Source organism: Paralichthys olivaceus, chromosome 15 (genome assembly GCF_024713975.1).
Source record: "Paralichthys olivaceus isolate ysfri-2021 chromosome 15, ASM2471397v2, whole genome shotgun sequence".
NCBI classification, from domain to species: Eukaryota; Metazoa; Chordata; class Actinopteri; order Pleuronectiformes; family Paralichthyidae; genus Paralichthys; species Paralichthys olivaceus.
In genome coordinates this window covers 1,514,191-1,534,991 of record NC_091107.1, presented here as the reverse complement: position 1 = coordinate 1,534,991, position 20,801 = coordinate 1,514,191, and the positions used below count along the sequence as shown (strand labels likewise).

The 20,801-nt window shown below is 45.1% G+C and overlaps 1 protein-coding gene across 2 annotated transcripts in view; it reads right to left on the bottom strand.

The window, feature by feature from the left end:
* tmem132e (transmembrane protein 132E) overlaps positions 1–20,801 on the bottom strand; it is a 294,983-nt gene that overhangs the window by 18,666 nt on the left and 255,516 nt on the right. For both annotated transcript variants that reach the window (XM_069539842.1, XM_069539841.1), the window contains exons 5-7: positions 17,901–18,044; positions 8,062–8,267; positions 2,086–2,365 (exon numbers count right to left, since the gene is read on the bottom strand). In XM_069539842.1, the coding sequence (XP_069395943.1) occupies positions 2,086–2,365; positions 8,062–8,267; positions 17,901–18,044 (630 nt within the window). The remainder of the gene's footprint in view (positions 1–2,085; positions 2,366–8,061; positions 8,268–17,900; positions 18,045–20,801) is intronic.

Sequence of the window (20,801 nt, the reverse complement as noted above, 5' to 3'; positions counted from 1 at the left end):
CCTGCAAGGAGGTGGCTGGTGGAACCTTTCTTTGCAGGGCTACATGTTGGGGGGAGGTTAATTGGAGGTGGGACGTGATTGTGAGCGTGAAGGGTCGTTTGTCTCTGTTTGTCTCGGCCGTGCGATGGTGGACGCCGCCTCTTGTCCAATGCTGCAGACTCCCTCGACCAGGTTCCTCAAACTAAACGACCACAGAGTTTGATGGCAGATCCATTAATTGGCTTTATTGACTGATTTTGTTTTCATGTATTCATTTTGTGTTTCTTTATATCCCGACATCTCCTGTTGTTTTCAAATCAATGCATCTTTCAAAGTTCATGAGAAATGAGATCATTTCACATCACGTCTTATTTATTCATCGCATCTATTTATACATTCTCACAATTGCTGTGAGTCAAGTTACGTCTGGTGGTAAATTGATGTATAATTATTCATACCTTCCAGCAGATTACAAAAGATTTATTGCTCATTTAAAATGATGAATTGGTGACTTGTATCTTTCCTCCCTGTTTCTCCATCATCTGACACATCCATCAGGCGACCATTCTTTCTCCTGACAGGCTGAAACTGGGATCTTTCATGGTGATCAAAACTCGGTTCACATAAATGACCAGCGAGGCGTCGGTAAATCACCGGGCAAGAGTCATAACTTTAGCCGTTTCCGTTATAAAGGACATCTGAATGCGACTCAGCCGATGTATTTATACGCACTTTATATCAGGCAGCTCTTTTATTTGAGAAAATTGGACATCAACAGTCTTATAATGGACGAAGACGAAAAGGTGAAGAGGAAAAGAAAGAGGATAAACTTTTAGGATGAGTCTTTCTTCTTTTCCCAGTTCATAGCCTGAGCCATTATTCCCAGAGTTCATAATAACCTTGTACTGACCAGGGAAACTGCTGGAAGAGTTTAATGGAGACATGTCCGGCTCATATTCAGGTTCGTCTTTTTAAATTGAGTTATTCCTTGAAAAGACTCTCACTGTCACGTCACTGTCCTCAGACTGTCCATTGCTGCAGCTCCTCTTTTCAGCCTCTGTCTGAAGCTCTGCACTGTGTCTCAGTTCAGGACCTGAATCCGTCCGAGGCTGCATTTAAAGATCGACTGCATCATATTGGCGGAGGAAGTGAGGCGCGTCGCAGTAAGGGCGGGACAACCTGGTGACACCAATCCTCTGCGGACTACACTGTCTCATTTTGGTCTTTGTGGGACAGCGTAGACGGTCGTCCCTGATTCGGGACACAGCTTCGGTTTTAGCTTCCTCCTGATGAAACCCAATCTGCTCTGATTGACCAGCTACACTCGGTTTGTCCCATGTAGCCTCTACTCTCGCTTCACCTGGCTGCGTTAGGGGGCGTGCCACACTAGCCGCTAGGTGACGCAAGCCTTAGTGTTTCCTGTCCGGCAGACGAGCTCCCTTTAGACTCTGGTTATTTTAACTTTGCAGAACTTTTACTTTTCACAAGGACAATATAACACATGAGAGGAAACGAAGCACTGAGAAATCATCATGTGTCTCTTTTAAAAGGAGAAGAACCACAGGGAATCGGACCGTGAGAAATGTTTTGGACAACTGAGATAAACGGTGTAATTACAATCCAAACTCTGGCGCAACCATCCATCACCGCTTCTCCACCGTCTCCGGGGTTTGATCTGCAGTAATGGTTGTAGTTGTGTATGCACGGACACACAGACTTTGCTTATTCAGACATTTCAACCTGCCTGTTTGTTTCCTCTCCCGTCGGACTTTGCCGTGGTGTCACCGTGTTCCCAATATATCGAGGAGTATAAAAGACCAAAGTAGAGAAAATAAGTTTTAATAAAGGCGTATTACCCTTGAAAAAAAGGCATCAACAGTCTTTGAAAGAACTCATCTCCTTTGCTCCCACCAGCTGCTGCAAACTCAGAAAGAGTAATGAGCTCTAAAGTTTTGAATCTTACTCCCTCCGCTCTTAACCTCACCCTTCCCTTCGCGTGTGACGGCTGTGCAGGTGTGAGGAGCACCCTGCTCACTTTCATGCAGGTTTTTCTCTCCTGATTCATGTGAACTTTCAGCGCCGTCTTGTAAACGGCGTCCCTCTTACCTTCAGCGCAGTGGACCCCAGCTCCAGGCCCACCAGGATGGTCCTGTCCACCAGCTCTGCTATCCTGGGGTCGGCCACTTTCAGGGAGTCCTGGACCAGGTCGGTGACGTCCACCTGCCAGTCTGGCCCCAGCATGGTGATGACCTGGTCGGTTCCCTCCGTGGAGGTGGTGTGGAACTGGGTCAGCACCTTGACCAGGGCGCGCTGGTACTGCAGCGTGCAGCCCCGACTCACCCGGCGCTCGTCATCGTCTTCATCTGCGTCGCTGTCTCTGGTGCTCCTGTGGCGGAGACAAAAGGGGGAAATATATAATATAAAAAGAGAAAGACAATGAATGAAACATTCATCCGCCTCGTGTAAAGAATCCAGCAGACACAGACGCAGTGTCAACTCAACGTCCTCATGAACACATGTGCGTGGAAGATGGAGAAGCAGCGTTCAGGAAGAAAAACATCACCGATCACAACTTGTCACTTCTTTAAAACGGAGCAGCTGCTGCTGAATTATGCCGGAGACTGGGGCACAATTCTACGTCTCAATTTGTGCCTTCTGTTTTAAGGGTCCCCGCTCATTTTCTAATTTGACATCATAACACTGATGAGAAACCTGGAACAACTCCCCACGAATCCATCACATTATCGGCTCTGATGTAGTGGCGATGAGGAAAACGTCCCCGGTGCCAGCAGGGAAGGAGACAAGCACCAAAAAGCAGAGTTTTGGACCGATGCCCTTCTTATTTCACAGGAGCCCTGGGCAGCAGGGTTAAACATGCCAGGTGCATCCCCCACCGAGTGCAATCTGCGCTGCAGCAAGATGTACGAGTTACCCAACTCCCCTCAGCAGGCTTGACAGGCTCTGCCAGTTCCCCCTTAAAAAAGCTCTCCTCTATTTAATCTCTGCTTTGACTTAACTATCCGAGCGACTTGAGATTCAGGAGCGGCAGCAGGGCTGTCGGCCACAGTGCGGCCCACCCACTGAATCAGGCAACACGTCACATTATCAGGCGGAGCACTTTCGTCCCGAGGCTTCACGGGGGCTAAGAATAAACTCGACAGCAAAATGCAACACCGCGTTCACCTTTTCACCTAATGGCTTTGATTATTAATCCTTCTCTGCACGCCACGTTTCCACATCTCATTATTCCCACCAACACGTCAGCCTCCTCTCTGGCCGCGACATTGTCCAGGCAGGTGAGAGGAGGAATTAAAGCGCCTCTCTTTCGCAGGCTCTCGCGGGTCATCGGACGTACCTGCACGTAGCTGCTCACTCGAGCAACTTAAACTTCACCTCAGGAACCCGTCTCGCTCTGATTACGATCGGTTCGTGGACTTATCACCGCCGTGTCTACGGTTGGTTGCATGCGTTATTTAGAATTGAATTTTAAAAGCAATGAAAAGCACTTTCTCAGTCGCCGTGTGATTTTTCTAACAACGAGGCGAAAGCATTATTAATTCAACAGAATAGGACATTACTGACTTGACAGTTCAAGCAGAAAAGGAGCAACACTGCAAACTGTATAAAGACAAACGAGCCAAAGAACGCGACCTTCACCTGGAAGCAGCAACACGCCTGGTTTCACTGTTTGAAACCAGCCATTTGCAAAAACATGCATGTGGCTTATTTGTCACAAATTAATTCACTGCACACGCGGGCTAATCTTAAAAGGTTTCTGTTTCTTACAAAGCCTCTTAAATTAAGTGTTGAAAGTGTTTTAAATCCACACAGTTCGCTGTGCAACACTCCGGCAGTGACTGCAACATTTGGTGCGTTCAAAAGACAAAACTCGCAAAACGTAGAAAACAAAATTACTAAGGAAATATACTAATTCACTAATTAATTTAAACACTCTCAAACTAAATAGTGCTGAAGATATAAACACTCCATGAGCGGCCGTCAGCACCATCACTCACCAACAGCGAGGTATTTCTGTGTTTTTTCATTTTCTCCATCTGTTTGATATTTTTCTGGGATCTCCGGTTTCCTTCCAAAAATAAGTTTGGGGAAATGGTGTGAATTCAAATGTGTCTACGTGTGTGTGTGTGTGTGTGTGTGTGTGTGTGTGTGTGTGTGTGAGCCCAATAATAGACCCGACCTGTCTGAGATGTACGACAGGATCCAGCAGAATCAGTAAATAGAGACTCAGATGGGTTGATTGTGAGTTAGTTCAAGAACCCACATAATTGGAAGGACTGAGTCAATAATACTCAGTGAGCATCTGAAAGTTCCATAACTGAATGGTTCAGAAACACCAGTAGAAAATACACATAACTCTGCTTCCAGGCTACAGGTGAAAATGTTGAAACGTCGTCCTTCCACCGAGTTTCACAGTAATTCATCATCATCACGGTCACTTCAGGGTTTAAGACTTTGAATCGATAACGTAAAGTCTGTGTTGCACATCGCGGGAGTTGAAAAGATGAGTTTGCTGAACCCGCAGAAAAAGGAGGCGGCGCATCTGGAGCCTCGTGCTTTTTAATCTCTCTCTGGTGAGTCCATCGACTCGACGGACTTTAAACCTGATCACAAAAAGACGACATCTTTGGGGAAACTTAAATCTTTTCTTCTGCTTGATTCTCTGGCGCCGGATCTCGTGCTGCCCCCCCCCCCCCCCCCATGTCTGTCCGCTCGCTGCTGTGTGTCAGAGACTGACAGCGTCGCTTCCGGACACGGAGTTGCTGCTGTACTTAGAAGGTAAGTGAGTTAACTTCACAGCACACTCACTTACTCATTCAGTTAAAGGTAGAGAAAGAGCCAATGAGACAGTCTGTCTCTGTCAGAGAGTTTCACAAGTCTTTGCTCGGGTCAGGGAAAGTTTACCGTCCTGAGTCTGTACCTGGAAATAAGGTTGATATATTCTCTCCCCACAGAATATTGTCCGTTCTTATTAAAGTCTCTGATACAACTGTACAAGCAGAAGCTTCAGTGCACACGAGCTGCCCGCCCGATTACACTTTCTTTCCATTTTTAGAGCATGTTGCTGGATAATGCAGCCAGTGAGCAATTCTGCGGCGCCGTGGCAAAGGCCCACTGCAGGCCAGGAGACCTCGCTGCGCACAAAGGTTCAGAATGTGTCACTTTGCAGAAGTGAGGGAACGTGGGATGGAAAGACCGCAACAGACGGGAAGAATAAAAGACTTAAGGAGGCGAGGGAGCGAGCGTGGGAGGTTAGAGGTCATTTAAAAAGGAGCCGGAGCGATTGTGAGAGGAGGAGAATAAGCGAGACGGAGCGAGTGATGGTCGGAGTGAGAGGAGTTACTGGAGTTCAGTGAAATAATCATGGAATAAAGCAGCTGAAGCAGATTCTGACGCAGATCATTGTCGTGACCACGAACCCGAACCTCAGTTTGTTTTTACAATGAATTCATCACCGCTGCACTTTTTACTGACGGTCAACACCAAAGATCGACGTCAGGACAAAAACAACCTGTCAGTTCACAGCAGACATATTGTGAGGATTGAAACTATCTTATTCTAAATCCTGTCACTGCCCCTCACTGCTGCACGTCTTGTTTTGTCAACGGCACATGTCCGTGTTGAAGTTTAGGTCAAATCCTGAATCACGAAACGTGGTTTTGTTTCTTAAACAAGCCAAAAGGTGAATGACGTCCGTCCAGAGATCTGCGATTGTCAGTTTGTGGCTCGAGAACCGTTCATCTCATCGGTGTGACGCTTGTGCTGCTAAGGATCCGAGAAAGGTGTCATGTTAAATTAAGACATGTGATACGTTCAGTATCAGTTAACACTGAATAAATAGGAGACCAGTTCTGGGCAGCGGCAGCAACGGCTGAGACACATTGTCCTAAGTGATGTTGTTAGGACATTCTCCAGGTCAGGGTTCTGTCAACTTCACTGAACTTTGAATGAACACGGGAACAGCTAAATTACTGCGGGTCACTTTTACAGTTTTTCAGAAATAAAGCCGCACACAGCCTCAGCACAGGTCAAACAAACAGGCCGCTTTTAAACAAACACTGGTTTCACTAAAAAACACAAAGACTCCGGTGGGAAGGTCGGAGTCAGTGTCCGCAGCGTGTGACACCTTCGAGAACGATGGGAGTCGTCTGTGTCTGCAGTTTCCTGATGCTCCGCAGAAAAACGTAGAGAAAATGACGCACTCTCCGTAAAACCAAGTGACATCGAGCTGCAATCGGTCCTGACTGTGCAGCAGCGTCACGGAGCCCACAAGGGGTCTTTGATTATTGTTTTCACTGAGACACAAAGGAAGCTATGTGCATATATGAGATGAGCGGGAGGAGCTGGAGAGACACGTAGTTTAGAAAGACAAACTTTCAAACCATCGCAATTTGTTTGAAGCCACTGGATCCACTGTCGATATTCAGGTTGAACGACCGCATTATATTCTGCAGCGTTCTGCTTTGATTAGCTGGGACTTTGAAAAAAAGCCAAAACGAATAAATGGCACTGAAGTGTGGATTTAAGGCTCATTTTGTACTTGAAAATAATATTCCTCTCCAGCCCATTACAGCCCATTGGGGATCCTTGAAAAACGAGGCTCTGTGAGATGTTTCCCAGGTTCTCCGGGTCGTTCGAAATGCCTCCATTCTTCAAACACGCCATTTGTATTCAGGTTGTGTAGAAATGGATTTAGTCTGTGATGATGTACTCCAGCAGCGACGACAGCCGCCACCCGCCTCAGTGTTAATGCCGCCATTAAACATTCCCTAAATGAAGGGTTGGCGGCCTTTGTTACAGACAAGAGCGCTGGAATATTCTAATGAGCCTAAGTTTCTTAACCCGAGACCACATTTTTCATCGAGGTCCCGCTGCAAACAACCTTAATCTCCCTCTGGTGCCATTTCCTCCACGTCTAGAGGTGTTATATTTCCGAGGCTCGTCGCAAAAACACCTCATTTGTTTTTTATTGCCGGCTGGATCCCGTCTATAATATTGATATGATGACCACAGGATTGGCCTCGATTCGTTATGAGAATATGAACAGAATAGAGGAGTGAGAGCCGAGCGTTCATGGTCTCACGGAACACGAGCGTTCAGGTGGACGTGGTGGTGCAGCGGGCAGATGGACCTCATCACCAAAAGGTTTTCATTTGCATCCTCAGACTTCAGTGTCTGGATGTAGCTGGTGGGAAACGTCTCTGCCGTGGTTTAGCAGCTATAACTACTGTTTGACTCTGAGCATCATTTTCTGGATCACGGCTTCGCAAATTACCTGCGTCTTCCTCCAAAAACATCATTACCTCTCTGGCGATGTGGCCGATATTCAATCTGAAAGGATCCGGGTGCGCACACTCAAAGTCAAATTAAGCCGGCATCTATGACCTGTTGTTGAAAAAACAGGTTCAGACGGGTATGACACATGCATGACAGCCCCGTAGATCAATTTGCACTTGAGAGGCTCATTTCGCAGGCGTGTGTTTCTGCCGCGCGCTCGAGTCAGAGCCTCTAATTAGAGCAAAAACAAGCAGCAACACACAAAATCCTGGAAAACAGAGAGGGTGCTGGGCGGCTTTTTAGTTTGTGATATTTAAGACTGCGACGTTCCATGCACTTTTGCATTGTGGGTAATGATCCCTCTGGTAATCATGTGCAAATAAGACATAGAAAATATATTCTGCTGCGGGGAAAGGCTTTGTTCCTGTCACCATAGAGGCTGCAGAGAAGACAGAATCTCCCCTTCACACATTCTATTATACGCGAGCTAATACACAGTGTGTGTATATACAGTTCTGTTGTATTTATACATTCAAACAGCAGATGTTTCCATTAGGGCAGGAAAACATAAAGGTTCAGTTCATGCAGGATAAATATCATGACATGAATCTGAAATTACAAGTTTTGAAAGTTAGAAACTTCTCATGAAGTTTCATTCAGGAGCAAAGCTCAGTCATAACTAACTTCTTCATTCAAACCATCAGAATCAACATGTCAGATTATTCAAACTGACGACAGTGTAGAGAAACAGAAACTGAGCATTAATATGAAGCTGTTCAGCCGTACCTTCTGTCGGGCAGGATGGGAACCCTCCATCCTTTGATGAAGCTCAGGTTGTTGTCGGACAGTTCCACCTGCAGGGGAAGCTTGGGCACCCACACCGTCAGCTCCAGTGGCGCGCTCAGGTGCTCGTAGCTGAAGATAACCCTGGCGTTCATGGAGCCCCGCGTCTCCTTCCCGTTGACGAACACGTAGTCGCAATTCATGGACACCTAGGACAGATCAGGGTCAGAAGTCAGAGACCATCTATATGGTAATGTTGACGTCGGTGAGAGAGGATCTCAGTGATGTGAGGTGAAATACGACGCAGCGGGGATGCAGCTGTCATTTCCACAATTCATCACGCAGCGTTTCAAGGTTGATACTTTCAGCAAAGCAAATATAAAGCGAGGAATAGGATCTTTTATGGATTTGAATGTGGTGTGAAAGTTCAGGGCTCATAAACCAGATCTGTCAACACCTTCATTTATCCCACAGGATTAGTTCACTCAAATCTGACGAGACAAAACAACAGGTTTCAAGTCGTGCAGATTTTGGTTTTACTGAACTTGTCGAGTTTTATATGACATCGTGGAAAACTTTAAATAAAAACTCAACAGCAGTGTCATTCCACGAACAGCTTATTGGATCATTTGTATTAAAATCTAATGAAGAAGCATCCATCCAGGGTGATAACATGCTTCGTGACTGTTTCCAGGAAAATATGTTAAATCTGGAAACCTACGACAAAAACCAAAACTGTCTGCATCTACTGGAAACCACTTTAAATGAGATGGTGTTGAATTGACTGTAACTGGGTGAAACTTCTCTTAAAGCTTATTGGATGACAGGATTTAGTGTTTTGACGTTATGGTTCACCTAAACACCCCTTTCCTCAAACTGTCCATTTGCTGCAGCTCCTCTGTTCAGCCTCTGTCTCACTTGCTTTCAGCTCCTGTCTCGACTGACGAGGTGTTTCAGGAGCCTCGTGAGACTTTGGGTTTTTTTTTTAACTCTGCAGAACTTCAACATCCACAGAAACACTTCATAAACATGCAAAAGGGAAGGAACCCAGAGAAAGCATCATGTGTTTCCTTTAAAAAGATATTTGAGATTCATCACACTGCAGAACCGCTGCCGCTCCGCTGTGCGCCGCCGAGTCTGAAGATTTTTTCATTCCACCCGAACGCAGATGAATTCACCGGCCGGAACCACAGACGTGGAACGAATCAGTGAAAATCATCTGCTGCTGCGTTTGGTCACAATGAAAACTCCCAGACTCCCCGGCCTGGAAGGCACGGGGGCTGAGAACCGCTGCTGTAAACAACGCTTACTCGCTCTGAGCCCTTCTCTCTTCTAATTTGCATCTTTTAAGCAGTCAAATTAATGCTTCTGAGTAACCGAGTGTTTGTTGAGCATGTACGGCGCAAATTAGGCATTCAAGCCACATCCTAACCCAAACATCTATCGGACCCGTTCTTAGCAAAACAATTATTCAAACACAGAATGTGCCAACACAAGCTTTTAGGCACAACTCATATGATACGAAGCCCGGCAGCATTGTGGTATTTCACATGAACTTTAGCTCATAACAGCCACATGGAAGATCATAAACATATTCACACATTTCACCTTTTTCTGTGACATTTCATGTGACGTCATCTCTGACTCTGCAGTGGCACAAAGTAGGAATTCAATATATGGAACTTTCTGAATCTAAGTCGCAGCAAATGCCATTTTTAACTTGAAACCATTCTTCAGGCTTCCCCCGTCCAGTCAAATAAAAAAAATAAAAAAATCTCCAGCTCAATTTTAATTATCATAAATACTTGTCCCCCTCTAACACTAAATTATTAACTGCAATGGATCCGGAGGGCTTTGCTTTTGGGCTCCCGCTGAAGATTTATCTAGTGGTGGGAGGTGGCTGGCATTGTAATCAGAGGATCTAATCTCCCGCAAATGGAGGTCGGGCCGGCCAGTCTTCTCAGGGCTGGGGATTCATCATAACTGGGAGGAGGTCGGTAATATAATTCCCCCTCAATGCAGACAGGCCGGGTTTGGGGGGGGGGGGGGGGCAGCGGGAGCGACAGCGGCGGCGGCGGCGGCGGCGGTGGTTGGAAGAGAGCGACTCTTAAGATGACAGTCTTCCCCTCTGGTTCAGCTAATGCAATTTTGCAGGGTTTGACCTTTTGGGGCCACCGCAGTGTTATTGTTGTGTCTGCTGATGTGTCTTATCTGAATGAGCCGAGATACAAAAGAGGGAAGAAGGAGTAACTCAACACAACGACCCCGGCCACCTTGATTAATCACAGCGCGGTTTCAGTAGAGAACATCTGTCTGATCTGCACTTCGCTCTCACCCTAAAGACACACACACACACACACACGCACACACATGCTCACGCTCACGCTCTCTCTGCAGCGCCGCTTCAGCTCCCTTCGCTGCTGATAAACTTGGCCGGCTAATTGCAAGTCAAAAGCTGTTAGCAACTCCGGGTATCAGTGGCCCTGTGGGGGCTTGGTGAGGAGGGCTTTCACACACCGAGCCGCCACATGCCATCACGCTGCCGCTAATGTGCTGTGGCATCTTCCATGGTGCCAGCAGATTGCCTGGGTGGAGACGGATCATCGGGACAAGTGCAAGTGCCGTCTCCGCTCGGTCGTGTACTGGTCACATGATGCGGAGTGAAAGACTGGCTGGGTTAATTAAGGTGAGGACACCTAGGGGCCTTTCGCACAGTTATTCCATAACATTAACTAAATTAATTTCCCCAAACGGTTCCAGTAGAGGCGGCGGCTTCTGTCCTTCAAGAGATGATGCTGTTTTATTCAAATGTGACCACAGATCCAGAGATCAGGCGTCTGTTCATCCAGATTCTGGACACGTGCGTTCACATGACTCAGGGAGGGAATAGAACCATTATTTTATTGCAAACCGCTCAAACGGATTCTCTGCCGCTGCAACATTGGTTTATTGTTTCAACATGAGCTCCTAAAAGACTTCAGCAAAAGACGGTTCAACTCAATTCACTTCGATTTGTATCGTGCATCACAACATGAGCAGTTTTCAGACGTGAACTCCGGGGGAATGGAGATCAGACACAACAACAACAACAACAACAACAAAAACTCGAAGGGGGGGACAGGAGACATCGTATGACTTCCACTGCAGTGACCACGTGTTTCACATCAACGCCTGTGTCACCAAAACGCCCTCGTCTTTAATTTGGTGAGCGTTCACTGCTCGTCTGAAAGCTGTTTTTTAAAATTAGGTAAAGGTGGAGGATTTACATCCTTCCTCGGAACGACTTCCAAGATGCAGACTCTGGTTTCTGTGTATCTGTGTGTACATGTATTTAGAAAACCACAGTGTCACAGCTTACTTCAAACACGCCCGCTGCTTTGTGTCTGTACGTCTGGAGTCTGTCTGGCTGCACATGAGATCTGCTCTGACCCTCGCAGACTTGCAGCCCAACAAATTTACAGCACATGGCTCCTCGCAGCCACGAGGACACAGAAACCATGAATTGACCTTTAGACCCTTCCGGCCCGATAACTGCCCCCATCTTTCCAGCTCAGTACGCTCGATGGTTATTCCTGCAGCTCCGAGGGAAAACATTTTAATCTCCAAGCCGAGTTAACCTGATGGCATCACTTCAGCTCCCGGTGAATTCTTTAGCTTTAAATAGCAAAACTACGAATAAAGGATGAATTTGAACCTGATAATTGATCAGAACTGATTTTAATCGATTAGAAACATGTAAACTATTGACCTTTATGGATAATCAATGGCCAATCAATTATATATCATCAATAATTTGTGATAACAACAAAAAGGTGATTTCCCATCTTGATGCTTCGGGAGTATTAGTGGATGGACTTTGTATCTGAGCAACAGCAGATACTCTTAAATTGTAATTGTTGCCTTTATCAGACAGAAGAAAAGGGAGTAAGAGAAAGATGAAACAAGGGACATACTGGACCGGTATCCATGGTGACATGACATGCATCATGGATGTACGAGCAGCTCGGTCACCGCAAATCAGAAAAAAAAAAAAGGGCAAAGACGAAAACAAACATCCAGATAAAAACATTTTGTCATGTTGGACGTGCAATAATCAGAGAACGACCTCCGAGCTGCTGGAAAGTTATAAACAGGAAACAGATGTTGGTGCATCTGCAGGTGTTGCTATGTGCTACTTCACTGTGTCTCGCAGACTCCAGCAGGACGAGCGATTTTCTCCGCCACGTTTCAATGACACAGCAAAGAACGGTGCAGAAGAAAAATGGAGCCATCTTGAAGACGTTCACATATTGGTGCTGCGCGCTTCCAAAACAAGAAACCACAATTATCCAGGACTCTCTCCCGTCAAAATTTGAATATCCACTGAATGAATTGCCACGACACTCTGCCAAATGGAGTTTCCATTTAGGGATGACACATGCATCAAGTGAAGGGTGAATGAAAGCTGACATATGGCTAGCATTAGCGGGATTGTAGCCGTGGGTGAAGCTTTTCTGGCTTCAAGAGCACCAGAGTTCATTTAGCTGTGTTAGCTAAATGAGGCAGCCTCCATTAGCCTGTTGTTTTTGGATTAATGATGCCGAGTGTGAAAAATGATGCCGCTGCAGGAAAGCTGGGACTTTGGAGCTTTTTCTGTTCAACAATATCTTTTATATGATTCATGCTGCAGAGTGATCAGCATCATTCAGAGGTCGGCTTGTTTAACGAGTATCTGCAGACGTTTTCGAGATCAAATCTCTGCGTTCAGACACGACCTCCGGGTAAAATCTGGAGAGTCGGGTAAAGAGTTTACCGGAAGTTTGCTTTTCAAACATCTTTTTCTGTTTCGTCACGTTTTAGGAGCGTCATCATATCCATGCACTTTATTCAAAAACGTTCGAGAATACAGTTCGCCAAATTAACGACACGCCCACTCCAGACTCACGCCTGTCTACAAACCAATCAAAGTTAAGTTTAGGCAGACACAGCCCGTGTAGGTGATGACGACAGGAGTCAGAAGTCTTCAAATGTAGAATATTTGGAACAAAGACATGAAGCTTGGTCTCAAACTTTTAGATATTGAGAGACAGATGTCTCACAACCTCGACAAAATCCAGCCACAGCTTCAAACCCTGAACATTACCTCATTATTTCATTAATCTGCTACTGAAGCACCTTCACTCTTTTGGTTTAATACTTTCCCACCACGAGCTCGGAGCCTGGCTGCAGGGACTTATTCTTTTTCAGCCACAAGAGCATTAGTGAGGTCGACCCCTGATAAAGTCGGGTTCCGGTTCATCCCACTTAATTCCACAAAGTGAATGAAGTTTTCCTCGTGGTTCTGACTTTGTGTGCAGGTACGTTGCTGGAAGAGACGTGTTTCTTTCCTCTAAAGGGTTTTTGTTGTGAAAACCTCTGTGATAGCGGATAAGTTCATTTCTCCGCAGAAAACACAAACCGTTAAGCGGCATCGTGACACGCCACACGTGCATGATGCAGGTGTACCTGGATGTTGTCGACCACTCAGAGCAGACTGGAAAAGAAGAGCTGCAGCAGTGGACGGTCTGAGTGGGAAGTGATGGCTGTATCATATGTGTGTTGTGGAGGGAGGAGCCTTATCTCTGCCTTCAGTTCCTTCTCCAGCCTTAATAATTATTCCTGCACATGCTGTGTACAACTGTGCACACACAGGTTTGTCTTATCTACGCCGGGCTCTTGACGCACTCTGCAGCTTAGTTATTATTTCAAAGAAGAAGGAACTAAAGAAAAGTGCCTGTAGAGAAAATCACAGCCGCTTACCTATTTTTACTCTTGGAAAGAAAAGAAAAACACACAACAGCCTGTGGGTTGGCAAATATCTAAATGAGAATGCAGGGCTGAAAATAAAGAAACTGATTTTAGTTTAAGTGCTGTTTGAGTTTCAGTCTGGAGTCACGAGGCTCAGGAGATACGACGAGGTGCTGGATGTATTCTGCGAGGCTCATCTGTACCACTCAGAAAAAAAACAACCAGCATCCTGCAGCTGCAACACGACTGTGATTAGAATAGATCATCATGACTTTTGGGCGTGAGAGTATAATGTGTGTGTGGTATTAAAAGACAAACACAACAAAGTAATGGAGGACGCCGCTTTTCTTTGGGCACACGGTGAACGCTTTAGTCTTGTTTTTTCCGGGGGGCGTTTTATTGAACTGTCATGACTCGTGTATTTCCTGGGCCTGAAGGTCTCAATTGAAATTAGCCTCGAATGCTCGACGGCAACTCACTGAAGCAAGTGCACTCAATATCCCACGCGCTTTGTCTTTAATGGATAATGAAAAATGATAAATGACGTGCAGAGGCGAGGCATCCCGATGCAAATACTGTGAGAGGACATGATTCTGACACCTGATGATTCTGGACCATCCGATTCCTCCAGAGGGAGAACGGGCCTTTTGCCGGAGCCTGAACAACATGATTGAAAGTGGTTCTGTTCTTCACAGACGAACCATTCAACCAACACCGAAAGACTTTTGAGATTAGCCATGAAGTTAACATTGCACAAGATGTCCAACAAATGAAGAAGAGACTCCCTAATGTCCGTTACCCAGGTGTCTGCAGTCGTCCGTCTCCCCGATGTGAGTTGTAGGGAGATGCAAAGGAGACACTACTGGAATTAGACCAGACCACATTTGACTGGATCGCACTAACTTGAAGACAGATTTCATGACGTAGACACGTCCCAGACAGTTGAACCCTATGTCAGTATCCGTCTCACGAGGTCCAAGACGGTTTAAAATGCTGGTCGGTGTTATGAGCCAATCTTTGAAATCTGAAGAAATGTGATATTAAAACCACGGCTGCAGTGAAGACACGTTATTTAGTTTACAGCTCAAGAAAACCTTTAAGTGCTGTGTCTGGACCGTGAGTTTAATTTGTTCTCCAGCTGCTATGCAGGACTATTTATTTGGACCCATTTGTTTACAACCCGAGCAGCGTGAGGCCGAGAGCATTCGGATAAGTCCGATATATCAGAGTGAAAATATATTGGACGTCTGCTGGTGTTTTAATAAGAACAGATACAAGCCATTCACAAGCAGAACGATAGAAGTCAGCGTCTGACTCGACTTCGTGGCTTCACCGCCTGAGTCTGTAAAATCTTCCATCAAACCTGCCTGACCCGACCTTGACAAGCTGCTAAACCAGAGACGGTTTCATTAGCCCGACTTGATACGACAGCTTTACTGTTCAATCAAAAATATGAAGAAGAAAAAAGGATTTCTTTTTTTTTTTGACGCAGTCAAATGGTCAAATTTAAAGATTTCTGTTACCGGCACATCAAAGTCGATCGAACTGCGAGTCACGTCCGGACTCCTGCTCCCTGACGGCTGCAGCACATTCACATGCAGCTGTTACTGTATTCACAGTTTTTCAATAACCACACAACCTTTTAATGAGAAGGAGACGGAGATGAAATGGTTTTGTAAAAGAACACACAGAATATCAGGAGCCAGGATAGAATCCATCTTCACCCAGGGAGGCACGACGCGACACCATGTGGCTGTTGTGATAACCAGGTTCAACAGTTTGAGCCAGAATGTAATTGTTCACATGCTCAGACGTTAGCGTCGACCTCCTGATAATTAGCAGCAGGATGTAAGAGAGCAGAAACAATGCGGCTCTCTGGCACAGATTCATGCACAGGCTGCAGCCTGCAGGCCCTGGATTCTCCAGCTTCACTTTAATTATTCAGACAACAGAAAACCCCTGACCTCTATTAGCCAACAAGAAACATTTGAAAAATGAAGCAGCTTATTGGGAAACTGTCGGACATCTAGGTCAACGATGATACTGAAGATTCAGGGGGTTGCATCCTTCAGAGGCGTCACAAGGGTGCCATCATTATTCTCAGTCTCTCATCCAATTTAATTTTAGAACGATCACTGTATTTTCTTGTCTGATGCTCAAATGTAGAAGGTGACGTGGGACGTTCACCTCCTCTCACCTGTTCAGGAGCATCAGGGATGATAAAATGCATTTCTCTATTTGGAAATTACAAATATCTAAAAACAACTGATGGTCGTTTGGGTTTTGATTGTAATTTATCTCCTTAAATAGATAAAATAGAGATTTAAACTGAATATAATCGTTTAAAATAAGGAAGCAAACAGATAATATGTTCTATTGTTCCCTCGATAGTTCATTCCATTCATTCTTAACTCGCATTTTTACTGTGAAAGGAAAATTGGTAAATGAGATTCTTGGTTTCTTCACCTATAACGGTAAAAGAAATAAAACTATGCTGAATAAGACATTTCTGAAACTTTAAATACAGTAATGAGCAATAATCTGGACACAACTAATAACAAGAAAACCACCATGATTATAATAATCACGACAATATTCAAAGAATTTGAGTTTATATTCAGAGAGAACTTCTTTACCCCGAAAGGGAAAATAAAAGCTGTGCAGCACATAATAAAAACTTTGCTAGAATTGACTCCTTTTTATGAATCAGGAGGACCTGCGGAGAGTAAGGGAGTGTGAAATTGAAGAAGCAGGTGTATCGGATCACTGTGCAAGTTTTTCCAAAAGTCGAATTAAAATCACGGGAGAAACGAGCATTCTGGAGGTTAAACGCTGGGTTATTATTAAATAATAAATCAGCCGTCGACGTGATAGAAAAATAGATTCAAACATATCAACATGAAAACGCAGAGATTAGCTCTGGTGTGTGTGGAACTTGAGCCATCACTAGAATTAAATAAAGGATGGTGCAGCTCTTGACCGCACTCGGCTTTAAAGAGGAGGGTCTGAAGTTTTGTAGCAGAGCGAAGACCCTGAAACTTTCTGAAACCATCAGTGGGTTTGATCCCGACAGATCTCTCCTCTCATCGGCAGCACGTTCAGAAGGTATCGACCCGATGGGTCACGTTATCAGTCGAAGTACTTTTGAATCAGTGGAGATTGAACTCTCGGACCAGCTCGGTCATTATGTGATTCCTCCGTGAATCCAGAGGATGTTTTGATTTAACGTGTGGCACAGAAGAAGAAGTGTGTGTCTCTGTGTGTGTCTCTGTGAGGACGTTGTGATTTGGTCTCACTCACTCAGGTGTTGTGTGGCCGTGTGATATCCGCCCCCCTCCCCCGCTGTTACACAAGGTGATAAATTACTTTAATCCCGTCACACTTGCTGCTTCATCTGGAATACAACGACATCCATTATGCATTGTTTACTTCTTCTCAGGTCACACGTCCCTCTTCCACCATCGTGTTTAACGACCAGCGGTGCGCCGCTCGACTGTACCGTCGGAACAATCAGCCTGTGGTGAAATCTATTATGATTGTAATTGACTGGAGAAAACAATAACTGTGTAATCGCCGCCTCCATTGTGCTCTGCAAGTTGTTGTTGATCCCACTTTAATTTGCTTAATCAACAAACCAGACGTGATACCGTGCGCCGAGCGTGGATTCCCCGTGAGTCTGAGCGGTGATTGTTCTGGATCCTGGGACGCTGCTGTTACATCTGCCCGCAGCCATCACACTTAAATGAACAACGAGAGCTGCAGCGTGGGTTCTCTTCTTCTTCTCTCTCTCTCTCTCTACGCTCTCTACATCAGTGAAGCAGAACTCTGTGGACGAGGCGTCTCCCCTGAAACGCAGCAGCTCACCCACGGTGCTTCAGAGAGCACGTCATGGAGCTTTGACTGCTCCTTTGCAACCACACTGATTCACACATATACGGCGGTTTATGAACATGCATTGATTTTATCTGAGGCAGGAATGAAATCAGGCGTTTTCATGCTCTCCTGAGGTTGTGACCGTGGAGCTCAGGATTCGTGCAGGGGCGAAGGGATTTGATTTTGTTTCAGGTTTATTGTACCTTCACAATGTCTTCGTTGGACGACTTGCACTGCACGGAGGAGGACACGTCCGTGACCGCTCCGTTCATCTCTATGGAGACCATTTTGACGGGGATGGCCACGGTGCGTCCGGTCAGTATGGCTGTGTTGATGATCTCAGTGTCCTGCAGAGAGAGAGAGAGAGAGAGAGAGAGAGAGAGAGAGGGGTGAATCAGTGGAGAGGAGCTGTGATCTGCTCTGATATTTCTGCTGCGTCGCTGGTGTCCACATTAAAAGCCGTCTCCCAGGTGACACTCCGCTGTTACCAGGACGCGTTTCATTGCATTTCATCACTTAACATTTCAACTCTTTCCTGCTGAGTGACCACAGAGAGTTAGTTAAAAGGAAAGCAACAATCTTTACATTACTCGTTCTACTCTTTCTTTAAATCGCAGCATCGAGCTTAAATTACAGACTTCGTAAAGGGCAGAACAGTTTCTGTGCGGCTCTGATGCAACCAGGCACAGGTTCAGTTTGACATTACTCCGGGATGTCAGAGGAGGTGGCTGTTTGCCTCAGCAGGAATCTCACGAAGAATGGAGGCCTCATACCAAACACGTTGCACTGGAGTCCTGCAGCAACAGGGATCGCTGCTGTTGCCATGGTGTTTCAGAGCAATCTGTTTTTATGTGAATCACACTTTTTGTTGATCATTAAGAAAGAACAAAAGTCTATTTGCTAAAAAAAACGATTTACGACAACAGGGAAGATAAGATGATGAGAATGTACAATTGTAAAATCTGATGTTTCTTCAAATGCAAAAGAGCAGGAGGTCAAGTAATGTTAAATGTTCTGGATTAAAATTAAGATTTTCTAGTCTTGATGAGCACGAAATGTTCATACAGTGAATCTTGGGGCAGACCGGAACTTTCCGGCGTATTCACACACGTCTACAGGAGCTGCTTCTCCAAAGCTTCAGGTTTGATGATTCATTTATTCGCTATTAACTAATTTACGGAGATAATTTCAAATGAGGAAACGCCTTCAGCGTCTTGTCGCCTTCAGCGTCTTGTCGGGGGGGGGCACAAACTGATACAACGAGTCTTAGGCAATGAAAAAATTATTCTTCGATTCTGATGAACTATGCAAAGAATCCAAATATCGTCAAATCATCATTTGCATTTCTGTTATGAACTCAAGGTTTCCTCTTCTAAGATGCACAATCAGCCCGGGACACACTGACGCCACGCAAATCCTGAAATAGCAAATTCAAATTCCTGCCTCACTCGTCTCAACGTCTTCATCAAGTGACTTTTTTCATCCCGCTCTCGTTTTTCAAGGGGGTTCCATCGTCTGCGAGGCTCAAAATTGTTTATTCATAGAAGGAATATTACCCACAAGCCTCTGCGCTGAGTGTTGAAAAGGGCGGGTGCTCCATTTGGCCAGAGGCAAATAAAGAAGTCAGTCGTTTGTGATGTGTCCGTCGGCGTGATACCGATCCTCACCTCTCAGGGTGCCATCACACATCACGGTGAAAAGGTGAAGAGAGACTCAGAAGATCCAGTCTGGACCCTTTTCATTTAATTTTACTTCGCCATGCGATTCCCCGCACGACTCAAAACGCCTCTTTTGCATGTGAGAAGTGTTAAAGTGTGTAATACAGGCAAAGTTTATTATTCTGTCACGTCACCTGAGTTTTATAAGTAGCACGGAAAATAAAAATAACTGAAAATAAATGACGAATCCAACAAATCTCAAGATCTTCAGCAAACAGCTTCATTCTTGTTTAATTAAATCTGAAACAATGTCAACACTAAGCGCTGGAGTCTCCCACCGGCAAGATGAACATTTTTCAATTTCACACTATAATGAAAAAATTTATCTAATGAAACGCAGGAAATGCAAAAAATAAAAGTGCGAAAACAAAGTTCCTGCTTCTATAAAAACCAAAAAGCAGCAAAGTTCAATGGAAACAGATTAAATTGATGAACTCGTCTGTTTCCATTTCACTGATTAAACCTTTAAACAAACATAAACATCATTTCACATCACACTTTCGTTTCTAATCCAAGCGTTTCGTCTTGACTCCTCACTACAGTGCTTTTGAGAAGCTTGGTTTTTTGGGTTGTTTATTCTTTTCTCCTTTTTTTTTTTTTTTTTTTGAGTTTATAAAACACGGCCAATTTAAAAAAGCAGCAAAGCACAACAGACCTCTGCGGGTAATTGACGGGGCTCTGGGGTGAAATCCTAATTGAAAGACATCATCCCTGAGCTCCCCTCGCTGTTTTGGCATCTGGTAAGTACTAACACTACACGAGACACTTCACAATTAAATGTGCGCTGCTTTGGGAGCACTAATTATGCTTACCTGAATTTAGCCCCCAACAAAAAAAAAAAGTGCCATGACTGTGCACAGCTATCATTTGACTTAATTACTGTGTTCTGTATGAAGCAGCTGAGCACTTATCACAATTTAATGGAAATACCAAAGAAAACCAAAGTGCTACAGGTGATTGACATCTACGTGTGTGTGTCACGTGGTGCGGCTCAAAATCAAAATCCATAAACTCAAACTGAGTCGAGTGATAAACAAACTTTTGTTCTCCTTTTTTTCTTACTAAATTAGAAACACTTGATTGGTGAACATGTGCATAATCTGATTTACACGGTTTATTAGACCAACGGCCGAGTCGCTCTCATTTGTGTGTGGTTGATGTAATCCCGTTAAATGTAATCCATTACTGCGGAGCGTCCCTCGGCGGGTTTGGCTTCGCTGAGGCGAGGTTAGTCAGCGTGTGAGACTTTAACCACACCGGCTCCACCTGCTTCTGAATAATGTAAACAACACAACTCGGCCAGATGTGACTCTTGACGGATGCACAAACACGTGAAACACGAAACATCGTTTCTTATTGAACATCTGGCCGCTGCCGTGGCGCCGA